At 42.1% G+C, this 18,468-nt stretch overlaps 1 protein-coding gene across 1 annotated transcript in view; it reads right to left on the reverse strand.

Moving 5' to 3' along the window:
* The window catches only part of SLC7A11 (solute carrier family 7 member 11), a gene marked incomplete at both ends in the record, with an annotated part of 56,472 nt that overhangs the window by 30,266 nt on the left and 7,738 nt on the right, over positions 1-18,468 (reverse strand). Inside the window, 3 exons of the mRNA XM_084263736.1 lie at positions 5,965-6,009; positions 9,069-9,168; positions 11,349-11,474. Coding sequence (XP_084119862.1) covers positions 5,965-6,009; positions 9,069-9,168; positions 11,349-11,474 — 271 coding nt within the window. The remainder of the gene's footprint in view (positions 1-5,964; positions 6,010-9,068; positions 9,169-11,348; positions 11,475-18,468) is intronic.

The raw sequence follows: 18,468 nt of genomic DNA on the forward strand, positions 1-18,468 counted from the left end.
TCAGGAGGAGAAGAGATGAAGTAAACCAGCCTCTACCCTCACAGCAAGCTTGTGCCTGGGCCAGATCTCTTGAGTCCCGGTTCAGTGCTCCAACTACACCATCTGTCTTTCCTGAATAAAAGCAGTGATGAGGTGCGTTTGACGTGACAGACAGCATAGCCGCAGGGAGATGAACTCCCAACTTCATTCGTTTTCAGATGCCTAAGATAATCAATATCAATATTAATACTCCTCTTCAGAGTAAAGCCTGCCATTAAATCATAAAATCACAAAAATGAACAGAGAACCAGAGAGGCAGAGGTGGCAAAGGAAGGCTTGCATCCTCTCAATTAACATTAAAATATTTGTCATTGTTCTGATCACTAGAAATAATTAGTCAGGCTCTAGATCGGTGGTGAGCAGCAGTACAACTCAAGTTTCTGATTGGTTTTTGGAAGGGTGGGGTGCATCCTCATTTGAAGTGCCAAAAATCAGATGGCTGCAAACACCTGGGGAGATGGAAGTTTTACTGTCTAAGCCACCAGTCCCCTCCATCTACATCTCGATGCTGCTTGGACACCCTGAAAAAGCCTGACCTAATGCCGCATTTCTCTCGCTCAGTCTTCATAGAGGCCAAGTGTGATTTTAAGCATTAATTAATACAAATGGGCCGTACATATTAGATTAATTAGACATGGGACTTGCAATATTTAAACCCAATATAAACCAGATTAAATCAAACATTGTGATATCCTGATTTTACAAAGCATCTGACGACACCAGGCATTGGCGGCTCGCTATACATCTACTGCTTCTCGGTTCCTTAGAAAAGGAGGAATAAATGAAGTGAGAAGAACACTGGAAAAATCTAATAGATGAACTGACTAATCTCAGACCCCAAGGTCATAGCAAAGCAATTCATTTCTCGGCTTTTCAACAGAACAAGACATGATTTATCAATCTGAGACCAGGCTTATAAACACTATACATCTCAATAATATGTTCTTTGCACTGTGTAACTTTTTAAACAAAGACAGATTGCCTGGGCTGGGCCAAAGTTATTTTACAAACAGAAACAGAATATTTGCAAATGAAATGGCCCAAGGGGGGGGGGGGGGAAGAGGAGGGGGAGGAGGGTGAAAAAGGAATAAGAAGAAAGGATTATGCCAAACAGCAGCTATACTTAACTGTAACTGCAAAGGAATCTAACTTTGTGCCGTAAAATATTTCCAGAATCCACACCTTTTAAAAATCCCCTATCGATTTATAGAGCTAAAACTGAAGAGCACTGAAGGAAAAAATATTTCATAAACTCAACAACACAAACTAAAACTTACACTGCCAAAGAACCAATATGATTTTGAGTTAAAGGAGGCCTGTGAACCTAGAGTGCTGATCCTGGACTCTGCTCTGCCTGGGAAGGGGGGAGGGAAGTGCTGTCTGGGCACAAGCTGCTTTTAGGGTCTTGATTGAAAAAGCCTGGTCTGTTTCTTGAGAGTACAGAGTGGATGCTCAAGAATACAGATGAGCTCAAAGACTATGTATAAGAAATGAGTTTGAAAGTTCAACATGCTTGATTTCCAGTCCTCTAAATTTACTGCTCCAGGCAACACAGCTCCTGTCAATTTTCAGGTGACAAATTCTGAGAGACCCGGCTGTTCCTTCACTCACTTATTATTTAGACAATACAATACGACCTCAGTTTGAGTAGGGCTGATCCTTATAATGTAAGAAAATCAAAAAGATCAAAGCTGCACGTGATGTGGCTGCAGGAGGTTATTTTAGTGAAGCTCTGCTTCAAGGGTTATTCAGATATTCCATTTCAACCTGCAATCGCCGTGGACCCAGCACATGTATGCAAAGCACCATTTTCAAACGTAAAAGAAACTTGTTATTACGCTTCAAGGTTGTTCCATGTATTCTTGATAATAAAATTATTTCAGGCTCTTTTTAAAAGGGGAAAAAAAAAGTACATTAAAGCAGCTGAACACTACAACCACATCAACCTCATGTTGCTTCAGGTCCTACTAATGCTCTATGAAGGAAGCACTTGAACAAAGAGGAATAAAGAAATGAGTCCAGGCTTAAAAATGAGACATCAAAAGGGGGTTTAGCAGGAGATAGAAGCAGCTACTTTTACATCTTACAATAATGGGGGCTGTAATAATGTCTCTTTTATACAAAGGATGGACTGTGACATTTCCAAACTGAGAATTCAACACTACTTCCAAAAAATCTGTTCACAAAGCAGTGGTGTTTGTGTTCGGATTTTTTCCCTCTTCCTTTTTCCATTCTCCCTTCTATAATTTAAAGGGCGCTCCTCTCTGCTTGGCTTCTTTCCACTGTCTGCATCAGCTCACTCTATCTAGTCTTTCATATCTCCAAGGTATCTCAAAATGCCTCAGGCCTGTAGTATTTATCCTATTTATAGTCCAAAATCTGCAATTTATTGCACCTGGGCAGCCCAGTGCACCTACATATACTCCCACAGCCTTCAGGAGCCCTTTCTGCCCGTACCAGCAGGATCGCCAGAGCACAAAGGCAGCTTTCAGCTGAGCAAGGTCACAAGCATCCCCCCTTCCTCTCTTTCTCCCCCACATTCCCAATGGCACTTGCTGTACTCCAGGAAGGTTTCCCTAGTGCCGCACACACCACAGCAAACAAAGCAATCCCTGTCTGGAAAAGTTTAATGTCTGAAATTCAATGTTTCCATCTGCCTGCGCATTTCAGGATATATTCTAGTGCCCTGACATCTCTCTCACCCTCTGCAACACCACAAAAATGGAGAATGAGTCCAGGACTCATTAAGTAAAGAGGTGCTTAAAGCCAGGTCTCCACAAACGTGGGCCCTCAGCAGCTCTGCTGCACCTCCTCTCTCTGCTAGGGCACCCCTGCATCCACCCTGCTGTAACTGCAATATGCTCAACTCCTGCAGTATGCTTCCCCACAGGTTTGCAGCAGGCTGGCTAACCTGGGGCCGATGCTGATCATTTATTGCAGCAACAGCTGTCAGATACTTTGAAAAGGTGCCGCACACCTGGAAATCTGCAACTGTGACGGATTCACAGACAAACATTTGCCTTGGCACGCACCGTGCAGCAGGCATCCCCGCGCTCACCTCTGCTGCTGTAAGTAATCTGCATCCCCTGCCATCGGCAGGCCTTACAACTTGCATGCCTGGAGCTGCTACAGGCTCTGTAAGTGCAAGCCTGTACTTCCCCTTTAAAAGCAGCTACGTGATACCTCCGCAGCAGCGTGTGCCACCTTTAACATAAGGCATACAACCAGAGGGAAAGACAGCATTTTTGTTTAAAAACAGTGAATAGTAAATGCCTACAAGGGTAGTATGGTTAGTGAGCAGGTCACCTCATGCCTACACTGAGTTTGGTGTGTGCTGAGGCAGCTGCCCCTGGAAACAGCCCACACTATTACCTGACCCCATATTTTTGGGGGAACAGTGGTGGAGCAGAGCAGTACAGCCTCCCACCATTCACTGGTGGCATATGGATAAAACAAATCTCCCAACTGTTTCATTTAACAGCTTGTTTCGGGTTAAGAGTCCAGAATCCCCACTCAGAGGTGGTGCAGAGGTCTCCATCAGCAGAGCCGGTAGCAGTCCATTCGCTCTGCCATCACTTGCCCCTTGCTTAGCAATGTTTAAAACCCCAATCTCTCCTTCTATACATTTTTACCTTTGGGTGGAGACTGTGATCCCAGGCAGCTGGCTGTAAACAGTGGGCATCTTCCTTTCTCATCCTCTCAGGCACAACCCCAAGAAGGAGAGCTTTAACAGCTTTGCGACAACATTGTGCACATAACACTGAGCTGTTTTTTCCAGAGCTGTTCTGGAACACACTGAAGCAGCCAGGCTACGTGGCTTACTCCCTAGGTCTGCATCCACACTAGCAGCACAATTAATTTCTGCAGCTCTCCAAGGGTAACCTGGAGAACAGAGAATTTCTCCTGAGGTGGAGGCAGCAAAGAGAATGCCTCTCTCCCCCTCCCTCCCAGTCTAGTTGCAATGAAGCAAACCCCCAAATCAAACCCACACCACTTTTCTTAGCTGTGATACCAGATGCTTCAATGGGTACATAGTTTAAAAAGAAACAGAAAAGAAAAAGAAAAGGAAAAAAGGTAACTATACCTTCCTGTCCTACACAGCAGAGGGCAACATGGTAAAAAACAGTGCACTCCTCTGACACAAATCACTAGGAAAAAAGTCAAACTAAAACAGCTGCAATGAAAATTGCCATTAATTACCATACAGTAAAGAACAGTGCAGAGACACATAAGAGTATGGAAAGTCCCAAAGAGCAGTAGCACGTGTGTGTTCTAAAACATCAGACAGTATTGATGGTAACCAAATGATATTGCTTCTAACAAATGCTTTGATCATGCCATCAAGACTCTGGTTCCTAACATATCTCCCCAGAATTTCCTGAAGCAGTAGAAGTCTTGGATCAAAATTACTTCACTCCTTTATTTAGTTTCACATTTCTTTTCAAGTCAGTCTATCGTAGAATGATTTTTCAAAAGTAAAAAAGGGGTGTGTGTGTATGTTTTGTTGTTTGTTGTTGTTTTTTTTTTTAAATGTCTGCATCCCCAGACTTTACAAAGCACACAGATCACAGATCCTCAGTAGTTAAGCCCAGGTTTGCTACTAGATCACCTAGCCTGGGCTCCTGTGTGCCCCTGGGAAAGGTCAGCCTGCTGCTCTCCATCAACCCAAATGATTTGTGTTTTACTAAAGCATGGCTTCTAAAATGGTGTCCTGTCCAAACTGGTGACTACCAACGAAAAACCCAATCATACATAGGTATCTGTGCTAATGATTAGCCAGCCACCTGAAATATTCATGCTGTATTTTCTACCTGCACTTGCCTGGTTTCAGGTTCCAGTCATGCATTCCTCAATATACATATCCTCAGACCCCTCACAAGCACCAAAACTATAGAAATCTGAGGGTCCTTCTGCCATCCTCATGTTTTATCATCTATTTCTCTAAAATTATTTTCAGGTCTCTGAAGAAAATACTGAACAGTACCAGGCTCAGTTAAGACTTTGAAGAAACCAACTAAAAACCTTCTGCATACTCCCCATCAATGGCTGTTTGGTTGGGGTTTTTTCATTGTCCACATATCTCAGATAAGTAGCTTCATATTATGAGTGTAGTGTGCTGGGGGTCTTTTTAAACAGTAAGTTATTTGGTACCCAGCTGAGTATCTTAAAAACCTAAGAAAATTATATATGCATTTTGTTATTCAAGCAAATTGCTAATATCCTCAAAGAACACAATTTGATTTGAAAAGGCTAATATTGTTTTATCTAATTTTTAGAAAAGGCTAATATTAGTTTATTTAATTCTTAGAAAAGGCTAATATTGGTTTATTACTGGCGACATGTACCAAAACATATCTACCTAAATAGATCTGCCAAATCAAACTCTCCCTAACAGGATAGCTTTTACAGGCACTGTGAGAGTATTCATCTCGGGCTTGAAACAGGCTCCCACCAATATCCCCTGCTCGGCTTAATTGGATCGGATGCTGTGCCACATTTATTCAAGATCCTGTAACTCTGAGACATCTAAAACAAGTAGAACTAAGTATTTGATTAATATTTAAACATAGCAAAACTGCCAAATATTGCAGCAAAGTTTCTTGGGCAAGATTTCCCTGACAGGAGACCAGTAACTTCCACTGAAAGGAGGCACTGATAGTTACTTGTATCCTGAGGGGGAGAATCGGAGCCCTGGAGATCTACTTAGTTTTCTGCTTTCTGTGCACATAAAAGCAGAATACATAACAAGGTCACGACAGGCCAAAAATAGCAAATCTTCAAGTGGTTGCAATTCAAATAGATACCAGATCTGCTGGAAAGCAAGCAACTTGAGCAGCATGCAGAATCTCTGAAGATCACTACTTTTATAGTATTTCAAATTTTACGACCATTTTTCAAATATTAAGAAAAACATTCGGTACATACTTTTCAGGGTTTTCCACTTCTTCAGTAACAAAATTGAGGTAAAACCTAGAAGAGAGTTATAAAATGCATTATAAGGGCTTGGTAGATTTTGATTCTGTATTTCTTCCCCGAAGAAAGAGCTGCTTCTAGTTAAATACTGCTATTAATTACAGTAGACATTGCAGACCCATGTTTAGACTAAGAAGAGTGTGAGATTTAACCTTCCCTCATCCCCACGCCCAGGAAGGGAATTCTCAGAAAAGACAACAAAGCAGAAAAAAGACAAAACCTATTTAATATCATTGTGGGATTATTTTTTTTCCCCTTGACATGCTAGGTAAATTATGGTTTGCACTAATCCTACACACAAATGCACCCACACCCCCTTGAGCTTTGTTTTCCATTTGTGGCTGTAGCCTTTTACAGTTTTAGGTCGTATTGATAAAAATGGTCACCAGGGTACTCAGCAAGGACTTCCTAACAATAAAAATAAATGAAGCCTCAAGAAGAACCCTCTTAAACCTAGGATTTTGACACTCATGTGCCGTGTATGATCACAAACCCAGTCTGCTAATCCTGCGTGCACAACCTCCGGTATTCTGGTCATATTCCAGCAGAGCACAAGAGACAGCTACACGTGGGAATTCATAGGAACTACCAGCCAGGCACAGCCCTGCATACAAAGCAATCGTAAACCTCAAGGTCACTGAACCCTCTGTTCTGCATTTATTAGCACTAGATGTGAGCTTCTCTGGATCACACAGATGTGCCTGGCTCAGATATGGGCACAGTCACATCCTGGTTAATTAAACAGAAGAGTCAATACAGCACTTATGCTGGCTTTCTACTTCTGTACAGGAAGACAAATGGTATCTGACCCAACAGTGCTACAGTGAATAAACAAACGGTACCTGATCTGACAGAAAGTCTGGGAACTTTTCTCCATCACAAGTCCTGGACCAGACCCAGGTCAGTGGAATGAGTTAGCACTGGCTCGTGGGGTTTTTTTAAAAAAATGGGATTTTTGTGACCAAGCACGAATTTCTGTAAAACTACATCTGCCATTCTATACAAAACCTCAGTACGTGTGTTCTAAAGATGCTAGTGTGCAGAAGGCAAACAAAACCACTGGGACAATTCAAAGGAGAAATTGTTTCTTATGAGTAAGAGGTTCCAGCTGCTTCTTCCTGGTCTTAGTCCTGCTTCTTGACAGAAGTCATCAACTGCCCTGCATCCGCGTCTTTATTGATGCAAACACACACACTTCCTTGCATGTGTTTCTCTACTTGTCCCTTTTCCTCCAGCATTTTATGAGCCCAATAGTCCACGCTTGCTTTTCATAGGACAAACCCAGACATATAGGAGACACTACCCTTCATTTTGTTCTCAAAGCTGTATCATTAAAAGTTAGTAGTCTCATCAGCTGTGAGTAACATTCTACCTGCGTCCCAGGACACAACAGCAACACTCAAACACTCCTTCAGGTTCAGCTTATTGGGCTGATTTAGCCCCATGAAACTGATAGCGCGAGGGTATTGACACTCCACTTAATGGTCTGCTCTTCTGTGCTCTGAGACAATCAATTTGAGCTGGTGACAAAGACAAATAGGCAGCTGAGAAGAACTAGTAGCCAAATTAGGTCTTTTCCTGCTAATTCCTTTTGTAAGTGGCAAATAAAGACCTTGAAATAGAAATCAGAAGATGTAAAGGGAAAAGAGAGATTATTTTTACTGTAGTGGTTTGAAATGTTAGGTGGAAAACAGAAAGAAATGGAAAAGCAGCAGAATATCAGTATTTTTGACATAGTGGTTTACAGTAAACATTCTGCCTCAATGATGAGCAATATTAAAGAGTTCTTAAATTTGCTTTCATACAAAAAAACATAGAGTCTGGTTAATACTCTAAAAGTGAGAAACCATCTCATGTATGGATATGAGAGACAGAAGCAGTTATACGAGAGATGGAAGGTAGAGACTGTCTGCATGATGAGTTCAATTTCTTTGAGGCTTCAAAATGACAGGCTCTTTTCTTATATATATCTATCAAAGATAAAGGCTTTAGGCTCTCTTGGGTTCCCCGTTCCCCCCCTATTTAATATAAAAGTTTTGTTCAGTACTTGAGTGGACATGTTTATAATGCTCCTGCAACCAGGGAGTTACAGACAAGCAGGGAACTCAAATGCTCAGCCCATTGTCCCTCGGAATTAAATAAATAAACCCCTTATCTCTCAGCCCTCGCCTTTTGTGTGAGGTAAAGAACTTTTCTGCCTGTGAGGCTATGGAAAGGAAAGGGAAGACATGCAGACAAAGCTATCTCAAAACAAGCCCACTCTGCGCATTGTAGTCTTTTCTTTTCCCCTCTCACTCCTGCTGCAAAAGCACGCTGGCTCCGTGCAATGCGATGTGGAGCCCTCACTAAGCGCGAATAAACCGTAAGGCAGATTCTGAGAGCAGCGGCGCCTTTCAAACCAGCTGCTGTATCCTTTGGTGGGAGGGAGAGGGAAAGAACTTGAAAGAAACTTCTGAGCAGGATACTTGAAGGCAGATTCTCATAACTTTGCTCACAGTGAATAGCACTTGACTTCGATGGAAGCCAGTTGCAATTCTTTTTAAGTGAGGCCCAATTCTCTTTGAGCAAGAGGAATAAGAATTTAGGTTTTTACGTCGTTCTGTGGTCTATATTGATGTTATCACCGTTCATTTCTTAATCTTCAAATACCACTTCTTCAGAGCAAAAGCTGAGGTCCACACAACTATGCAACAGCTCATAGATTTCTCATGTAATTACTGACTTGCTCAACTAAAACTAAAGCTTCATTATTCCCTTTTATCAAAATACATAATGAAAATTTAAGTTCTTGCCACGTTTATTTCTAGTCCTGAGAACAGAAATGAAAGTCTGATTTTCTTAGCGTTCAGTGCATGTTTACCTATTGTACCCTGCAAGAGAAAAATCTTTCCTTTGTTGAGTTACTTGTGGAATGACTCCTGAGCATACAGAACAATGGAGAGATCTACCGTTACATCATGATGTAGTTCGGCAAAAGATGTAAACCGTGCTACTCTTTGTTAGAGCATATTAGTGTTTGTTTCCAGCACATATGCTTATGGGCTTCAACAACTTACCAGCCTGAATAGGCATACATTCCTGAATAGAAAGCAAGTGGTAATCCCATAACGCTGGCATCGTTCCCCGCGAAGGCATTTTTAAAGTGCCGTGTTTCTCCTGCAACATCAACAAAAACCATACTGAAAAACAAGTTCTGTGGCCACCTACCACTCTAAAACAAATAAATATATCACATCATGGAACATTTAATCACCCAACTGTTCACTCACTTCAAGCTCTGCCCTTGACCTTTATTTCTGACCCAACCCTCACAGCAGCAATCTGCCAGCAATTGTAAAAGGTCTTGTGGCATCCCTCATCATGCAATAGCAGAATTTGATCTATTATGGGATCATTTTTTTTCAAAGCATTCTGAGCTTGATGATATTCACTGCAGTCATCTCCAGCAGTGAGTTACTCATCAAAATGAAAGAGCTGAATGAGGTCTGTAGTTTTTGCTGTGGAAAATTTCACTTAACATTTTAATCAGAAGAAACACTGCTAGCATTTCGCTCACAAGCAACATTTTTAAAGTAAACAAAACCAGCACCTTCAACATTTCTACCGCTGAAAAATTTATTAACTTCCTGCCACGTTACAGCCAGTCCTATATTAACATTACCCTAAGTAAAAGTCACATATCTATAAATGCAACCCCCTAAGAGCCACGTTAATGTTCTTACTGATTGACAACGGGTTCTATGGTTCGTAACACCTCCTCTACAATATCCCAAATTTCCCAATCCTCCACAGAAAAAGAGCAGGAAGAAGCAGAATTCATTCAGCCTTAAATTAGAAACGGGTCTATCATTTACCGAGCCCTCAGTCAAAATTCCCACTGTGGCCAGAGAAAAGTCCCAGTGGGGAACCAGGGACTCTGAGCTTCTGAAGGGCAGCAGACCCCCATCCAAACCTGGGTATGACCTGCTCCAAAGGTCTAGGGAAAATGGGGCTAGCTTTTGCAGAGAGAGAGGTTTCACATAGGAAAGGAGGTGGGGGCAGAGGCATCGCAACTGCCAGAGAGGAAGTGAAAAAACATGAAAACAGTGAATCAGCAGTGGGTGCTTCACAGGAAAACTTCAGAGACTATTGCCAGCCACAGAGAGCTGCCTGTCCCGGAGACACTGAGCTCACAGCAGAGCCTAATGCTCTGCTCTTGGCTATGATGGGAGGCTTTGTGAAGCATCATAAAAGAGCATCCCCAGGGACAAAGCCAACAACTCTGATAGTTTCTGTTAGATACAATCTGCCACCAATTCATTAAAAAGCGCTCTCTCTGTTTTGCCCCTCCATGCTGAATGGCTCCTCGGGCTTTGTGCAGTTATTGTCTTGCGTTATTGTAACAAGAGTGAGCTGGGGCTTGTCACCATCGCGCACCCGCTGCTGATAGGGCTGTAATGGAAAAGCCTCTCAGGGTAGCTGAGCATATGTCAGTGAAAAGAGTTTCTCTGCCAGCTTGGCTTTACCCCCAAATGATGTCCCAAGAGCCAACGGCCTGCACAGCCACGTCCGTGCTGGGTGCTGCTGGGGAGAACAAAGGTGTGTTTTCACACTCCTTGCTTACGCAGCAACGTTGATGAGGTCTGTAGAGCAATTCTGGCCCCCTGAACATTTCTGCTTTCTTTTCCTACACTTGGGTTAGCCCTAGACTATTACCTTTAGCTGTACACTTTAATTTTTCACTCAGAAGGAGGAAAGCATGCCTGCAGCAGTGAGCATACAGGACTTCCAGGCAGGAAGCCCATGAAAGCAATCGCCAACTACAGTTTCTCTTGCCAGAACAGCAGCTTTAACTTCCCAATTCACATCGCCAAAGGGGTAAGAACAGGATCCATGGTTCTGTTCTGTTCACAAATTCCCCGATTCTGAGCCCCATCCGTCAACACATACCCACCACTGCATAAGATTAGGCACTAACCCAGGCAAGGGGGACGCATCCTTCCTGGACCTGGCAAGTGCTTTTGGGAGGGGTTTGCCTAACTGTCATTAAAACCCATTCTTCCCCTTTCTCAAAGTTCACACCAAAGGCAAATTTTAGAGAAGAGCAACCCCGTCGTGCATTTGAAAACCAAGTATGATCTCAATAGACTCATTGGCATGCTGAAGGAAATACCAGTTCATCCCAGTGTAGTTCCACTTCTAATCAATTACATGACAGTACAGAGCTTCAGTTAAACAAGCACAGGCTAATTAAGAGATTTTGCTGCTATAAGCATTATTTGGTGAAGGCAGGTGGGGAAAGACTGGGGAGGGTAAAGATAAAAGCACTTTAAAAGCATTTACTTTTCATTTCATACCTTTAATTAGCTGGATAACTCCAGGGACTATAATTATCAGAATTGCTACAAGCTTGCAAAAGGTAAGGAAAATCTGAATGCGGGCACTCCAGCTGACACTCGTGCTATTCAGGACCATCACCAGCGCTGCAAGGAGAAAAGAAAAGTCAGAAAAAAAATACTCATGCACGGAAATTGCCCCCAAACTCTCTGCTAGCAGAGAGGCCACACAGAGAATAGAACCTGATGCATTAAATGAAATACACCCTGATAACCTTCTCCAGCTGCTGCCCTCCCACTTCTCACATTCCCCTTCCAGAAGCCACATGAAACGCTTGAGCTGAGCCCCTCTGTCTGACCCACTGCGCAGCCCATCCGTCTCTCCCTTCAGTGCCTGGCTCCCTCTACACCAAATTACAGCTCCGTTTACCCTGAGTCGTTAGCTGTTGGTAGACAATGGGCTGGCGGGATCCTGCCTTGGATGAACAAAATTAATTGCACAACCTCTGTCAGTCCAGATTTCTGTATCAGTGCCAGTTTCAGTAGAGATTTGCATTTCCAGAAAAAAAATAACAATTAATACTCACATTAAACTTTCTCACCCCCATTTAGGCCCTGCATAAATTTGTCACTCACTACCTTATTTACAACCCACTCCTCTTTTCCATTCTTTCTCCTCTCTTGTTGCTGTATCACCAGACATGCAGGAGGAGTGAGTAGGAACACAAGGAACAAATTCATCCTCATTGGGATGTGGTGAAGAAACAGAGAATTTCTACTTCTTGAAAGCAAAGGCTAGGTCTGTACCTCACCAACATGCAGAGAGGCAAGTGAGGAGGACTTTTACATCCTGCCTGCATGGCTCACATCTCCTCCTAGGTCAGGGAGGGCATCTTCTGGCTTTTACTACAGAACTGACTGACAGGAGGATGGTAGGCCTTACCATTTGCAGGCCAGTTACTCTAGTTTATTTAAACAATTACCCTGGCCAAAAAGAATCAATCAAGAAGGCTAGATATAAAAAAAATAACAAAATTACATAAAGAATGGAAAATGTGAATCATTTCATTAAATGAAAAGTCCCTTTCCCTCTCTGTTGTAATTAGCTCCTCATCACAGTCCTCCCATACTTCAAACTCTCTCAAGATCACCACTTTGTATCATCAACAATATCACATACTTGGGGTGGATAAAAACTCAGGTTGCTGTTCCCCACTAGAGTCTGGGAGCTAGTTTCTATGAGCTAGCACTCTTGCATGGTACCAACTCTCTGGCAGATAAAAACACTGATTTACCCCAGGTCTTTTTATACAGATTCTGTTCACTGGCAAGGCCAAAAAACATATTGTTAAACATTCTTCTCAGTTTCAACCAAAAGTTGTTTTGGTTTAATGGAAAAGGGAGAAAATTCAGAGTAATGTGGATTCCAGCATAGCTTTTAGATATTTTTAGTAAAATAAAAAATCCAGGAGAAAAATAAAATACTTTATGAAATTTTTATTTGGGACAAAGAGGGCTGCCCCACTCTCAAATAAACAATTTACTAAAGTCAACATAAACTTTCAAAACCATTTAATGTGAATTTCTCACTAAAAACCTCTAAAAATGTTCTGCATTTTGCCATATTTCAGAACTGGGGAATTCTTTTCCAAGTCACAAAGAATCACTTGGACTTCTGTGAAGTATCACTTGAGATCGAAATACTTGTTTTTTGCTTTATTGCTTCAGTGTATATCTACACTTGCCAGGAAACATAATGTCCCAGGGGCCTGATTCATTATTCTGTTGTCCCAATATTACGCTGACACATCTTCACTTATTTAAATGTTGAAAGATCCCATTGGGTTGCTGCTGAACATTAGGACTGATTGAGGTTTCTCCTCTTTTCCTAGAGCTTGATTCCCGGGAAGGTCAATGACTGTCATTTAAGCAAAATATATTTAAAAATATTCATTTGACCAAAGGCATTTAAGTTATAAAGAAAATACAGTGCCATAAGCAAGCATTGGCTTATTTCAAATTTCCTAGAAAGCTGAGCACATCATACTTTTCTTACCCAGAAGATGAAACCCAAACAGGGACCAGGCCACATGAAAACATCAAGGAAGAGTTTTATGTATGATAAAGTGACCGCAATTTGGCATCCAGATTATTAATGGCACCAAGCTGTGCCAGGGCAGGTTCAGATTAGATGTTAGGAAAAAATTTTTCACTTAAAGAGTTGTCAGGCCTGGCACAGGCTGCCCAGGGATGTGGTTGAGTCACCTTCCCTGGATGTGTTTAAAAAAAAGGGTAGATGAGGTACTTAGGGATATGGTTTAGTATAGTACAGGAATGGTTGGACTCGATGATCTTAAAGGTCTTTACCAACCTTATGATTCTGTGTTTCAGAGTTGAAGATGACAGCAGCAATCTGCTTGTTGCCTTACACAGAGTCAGAGCAGGTAATGTGAGTATCCTCCCTGTAGAAAATCCTCCTCAAGGTTTTCCAAAGCAACAGTTTTACCTTCCTGATACACATACGAGAATGTTTCTGGATGGTAAACTAGTACAAATCCTAATGTCAACTCACATGGAACCTCATAGCCTTCCTTGCTGGCCAGTCACACACAAATCATAAGCCCTAAATGTGTGTAAGAGTTACGCTGTCCTGAGTGGAAAAAGACAAACCCACAGGCTGCTATTTTCATGAAGACATGAAAACACATGAAGACAAAGCTTGTGTTCAAACCTTCTCCATCCCCATCTAGAGTTCAAGCCAGAAAAATGTTTCATTTAAAGTTTTTCTAACCAAATAGCAAAAGGGACACTGCAAGGACCTTCATTTAATGGGGAAACCAGGAAGCTGAAAGGATGTTACCTCTCCTGTCAGTCCAGTGCATGTGCTGCTAGTTTTGATGGTCCCCTCTAAGAGAAAGTCCATTGCAGACCTGTACAACTGCACAAACGTAGTAGTTCACATTGCCAGGCTAAGACTTAACATTCTTCAAAAATTTGAGACCAATTACATTTTTCTTGAAATTTATTTTTTTTGGAGTTGACAGGCCGTAAGAATTTACAATCATCCTAATATTTAGTTTTAGTGGTGCTATGTGCGTAACAGACATATAGGGATGTAGGTCTTGCACTGCTGTCAGGTACCAGCATAAACTGGTTGTGTTGGCAACTGGATAGTGAAAGGGCAATGGAGGAGTCATTCACAGAACTGTAGGGGCTGGAAGAGACCTCCAGAGATCATTGAATCCAACTCCCAAGTCACAAAGAAAGCTGCTAAAGAGCAGGAATAGAATACAAGTGTGCTAGGACTGAAGAAGGTAATTGTATCTTGGGACTACAGTCACAATTCAACACCTCTCTTCTATGAATGGCCTTACAGAGATACTTTGAGAAACTGATGTCAGATACTTAGAGACAAAATCACAGCAAAGATCAGAAGCAGCAACTCCCCAGACAAGAGAACAGTGAAAGGAGGACTCACCTCTAACTCGCCTAACTAAAAGCCAGGCATCTAGTGTAGGTGCATTCTGAAGAGACAGTTACCCTCAGAGGATGAATAAGACCTCTCCCAGATGCCTACCTCAGGTGAGATGAGTTGCCTTCAAGAAGCATCTCTTTCCCTCATCCACCACTAAGGGGAGCATAGACAAACACCTTAAACTAAACACCTAACCAAGAGCGAGATGAATCCTGAGGGAACTATGGAAAGAGAAAAAAAATCAGGTTTGTGAACAATCAAACCCAATGGCAACATTGACCATGTTGCTTTTCACAACTTCTTTCCTTTACACAGCCACACCTAAAGATGGATAATGAAATCTAATGGAAGATCAGCAGTAAGCATTACAACCTGGCCTACTTTTCATGAGTATAGACATATCTGTACCCTTACCTCCGTGGGAAATCACAGAAACTGCCCTCCTCTAACTTGTCAGGATTTTACAGCCAAGGCATTCACACAATGCAAAACATACCCACCATTTGCACACCCCAGTGCATCAAGGAAAAGGAAGTCATGGGAAGCACAAGAGCATCCATTGCAACAGCTTTTGTTACACCTGCAAGCCAAGGGAAGACTTAATTTGAACTGTTTGCCTGAAAATTGTCAGTAGTAGAGAACGAGGGCTGCGACATCTGCCATGACAGAAAAAATTAGGCCACTAACTATAGACTCACATAGACACCAAATTATGCCAATAAAGCTTTGGGTTGGAGCATTTGCCAGCAAGCACTGATAGATCTGTACAGCTGACCTTGGTTTTGAAGCATAATATCACTTCTAACAACCACAGTTTGGGGTATTTGAGGGTTTTTTGGCAGACCTCCAAAAAGGGAAAAATTTATACATTACTGCAGCATAAAATGCCCAAAATACACATGAATGAGTGTAAAAACTTTAAAAACAAGTGCAGGTCGGTAACTTGCTTTCAGTCTCACAGTTTTTAATAGCTGAAACCTGTTTATCTGCTTTCTGATATGGAGGCCACGTGAACAGATTAGAAAAGGCTCAGTTAACACTGCATATCTATTCAGGTTACATATTGATAGCACAGTTCAATACCTTTGCACAAAATAATTTTTCTCTTCCTGTTACCAATATATTTAAGCTTACCATTAGGAGAAGAATTAAAGCTACAAATGAAGCGGGGTATGAATATAGGGGGTTTTGCAATGGTGGTAGGAAGTTTCTCCATTGGAAAAAACAATAAATACAGAGAAGTCTACCAGCTTTCACTTAAAAATTCATTTCTCTAAATCTTTCTCCTAGAAAGACTATCTTCAGCATTGGAACAAAGGCAGATAGCATCTCCGCTGTTTTGTATGTTTGGGCCGTTATATCCAGCTCAAGCAAAGCTGGGCATTTAGAAGGCCTCTTCTCTCATTTTTAATTTCTTCTGCTCTCCTTCCCCAACATATCCAAGTTCTCTCTCCTCTACCTGGCCACTTATTTTCATTAAAATTATAGTAACAAGATATCCTTGAGATGTCTGCTCTTCTCACAGGTGCAGTTAAATGGACTGAGATTAGAAAAAGTTTATGGCAGGCTGGCAAGATAGACTAAAATATGCGTATCCAACATTTGCTTTTCTCCTTGCGGAGATTCGCTTAAGAAATACCTAGTGGATTAAAGTGATTTCTAAGCTCGAAAAGAACAGGCAGCCTTTGCTCCAGAGATTCAGAAAGCTGGGGTATCTGAAGAGAACCTCCACACAAGCATCCTTCTCTCTACCAAGCCACTGAAACACATAGACTTTTAAGTTGTTTTTATTTTTAACAAATAAAAAAAATTAAAATGAAGGCACCATATCGTGGAACAGAAAATGTTCTTCTACTAATTGTTCAAAATTGCTCAGATGTGACTTCAAGGGGAATTTTGTGGCTAGGACATGCTTTTTTCCTATGAATAAAAAAACCCCAAACCCAACTCATTCTTGGTTCACCACCTCCAGTAGTTTATTTTAGCTCTCATCTGATCAACATCTCTGCAGCCTCAGCATTCCTTTCTCACCGCAACGGCACTGAGGTGGAAGTGCAGGGACCGGAACAGGCTTACAGCCCCTCTACAAGAAGTATTTGTTTGCAGCTGGTAGAGAAGCAACAGCATTTGCCACTCCCTACCAATATCCCGGTTGCTCCCATCTCAGACAATCTCCCAGCAATAGGCTTAAAATGCAGAGAAGGAGGCTTAGGTGAGGGGGGGGGGGAAGGAGAAAAGTTGTCTTGTGACAAGAATAGAAAAAACTAGGCTACAGTATTAGGTGATGCTTTAGAAACTACCTCTCTGGAGGTTCTAAGACCAGTTCAGACAAATATCTGTCAGAAACTGTTTAAATATACTGATTGTGTTTGGGGGCAGGGGATCACCCAGAGATTTTTCAAGATCTCTTCCTGCCCTTTCTTACATGATCAGAAACGACAAGGTAAAACTACAGAAGAAAGTCTTAGCTGAGGACAGGGTTTAATGGGGCTTCCCACTACCTTTCCCCCCATGCAACAAAGGCAGACATGCATCAAGCACTGTCATCAGACGCAGGAGGGAGAAGGGAACAGGGGTGGATAAGAAAACAAAAGGCACATCAGTTCACGTTTTGATTAACTTAAAACTTCCAGTGGAAGCAAATACTACCTTTGGCACCATTAAATTGGATTATGGGATTTTCAGGGCTCCCGTGTGTCTGTTCTGCTCAACACCACCTTAATCTTGCCCATCGCTCTCCTTACACACACAAACCAAAACATCTGTAACGATTACCACCACAGCAACTGCTCCTTTCCATACAAGAACAGCAGTCATACACCCTGAGGTCCCTGAGCTTAAGCGTGGTGTATGATAAAACACTACCACACATGAAACTCTGCCATGAACCACAAGGCAGAAAGGCAAAGCCTCAGTCCAACGCGGCACTGTTTTCCCCAGCACTGTTGCATCTGCCATGTCCAACTTCCCACAAGAAACCCTTCTTTTGGGGAAGGGACAGTTCAGCCTACCTGCGCCGTACAGACCCACGCTCACCATCGTGCTGTGAACTCCTCTCTCCCTTTAGGCTGTAATTATTTCAGCATAACTCCACAACAGCCTCCCCCCCCCCACCCCCCCCCAACATCCCTTCCCGCCCCGCAAATGCTACTTCTTTGTTTAATTACTTTGTGAAGCCTTGGATTATCACGCAGATTTTCAATTAAAATAAAAGCAATAAAAACCTATTTCAAATTGTTCGCTTATTGTGCTGAAATCACATGCACTTAACAAAATGCTTGGATGGAATCCCTACTTAACATTCCTTCTGTCTCAGTGACCTTGAAGTTACTGAACATCTGTTTCACCCTTATCTTCCACTGAAATATTTTAGACAGATGTAGCCATAAAAAGTCATTGACCTCAAAATCTGAGCCCTTAATTCAATTATTCCTATGAAACCTATAGTTTGTGCATAATTAAATCAGAAAGAAATGCGGTCGCATACTGATTTTTCTAACGCTCCTGGCAGAGGGGCACTCTTATCCAGAGAGCTCCACAAAAAGCCACAGTAACCTGGAGACAAGAAATTTCAATGCCAATTGAACTCCTTACCCCAAAGGAAGAAAAAGTCAACTGAACCTATTATTGTGCAAAACTGAAGGGGGTCTTTGATCCTTTTGCATG

This window comes from Gallinula chloropus, assembly GCF_964237585.1.
Source record: "Gallinula chloropus genome assembly, chromosome: 4".
Lineage (NCBI taxonomy): Eukaryota > Metazoa > Chordata > Aves > Gruiformes > Rallidae > Gallinula > Gallinula chloropus.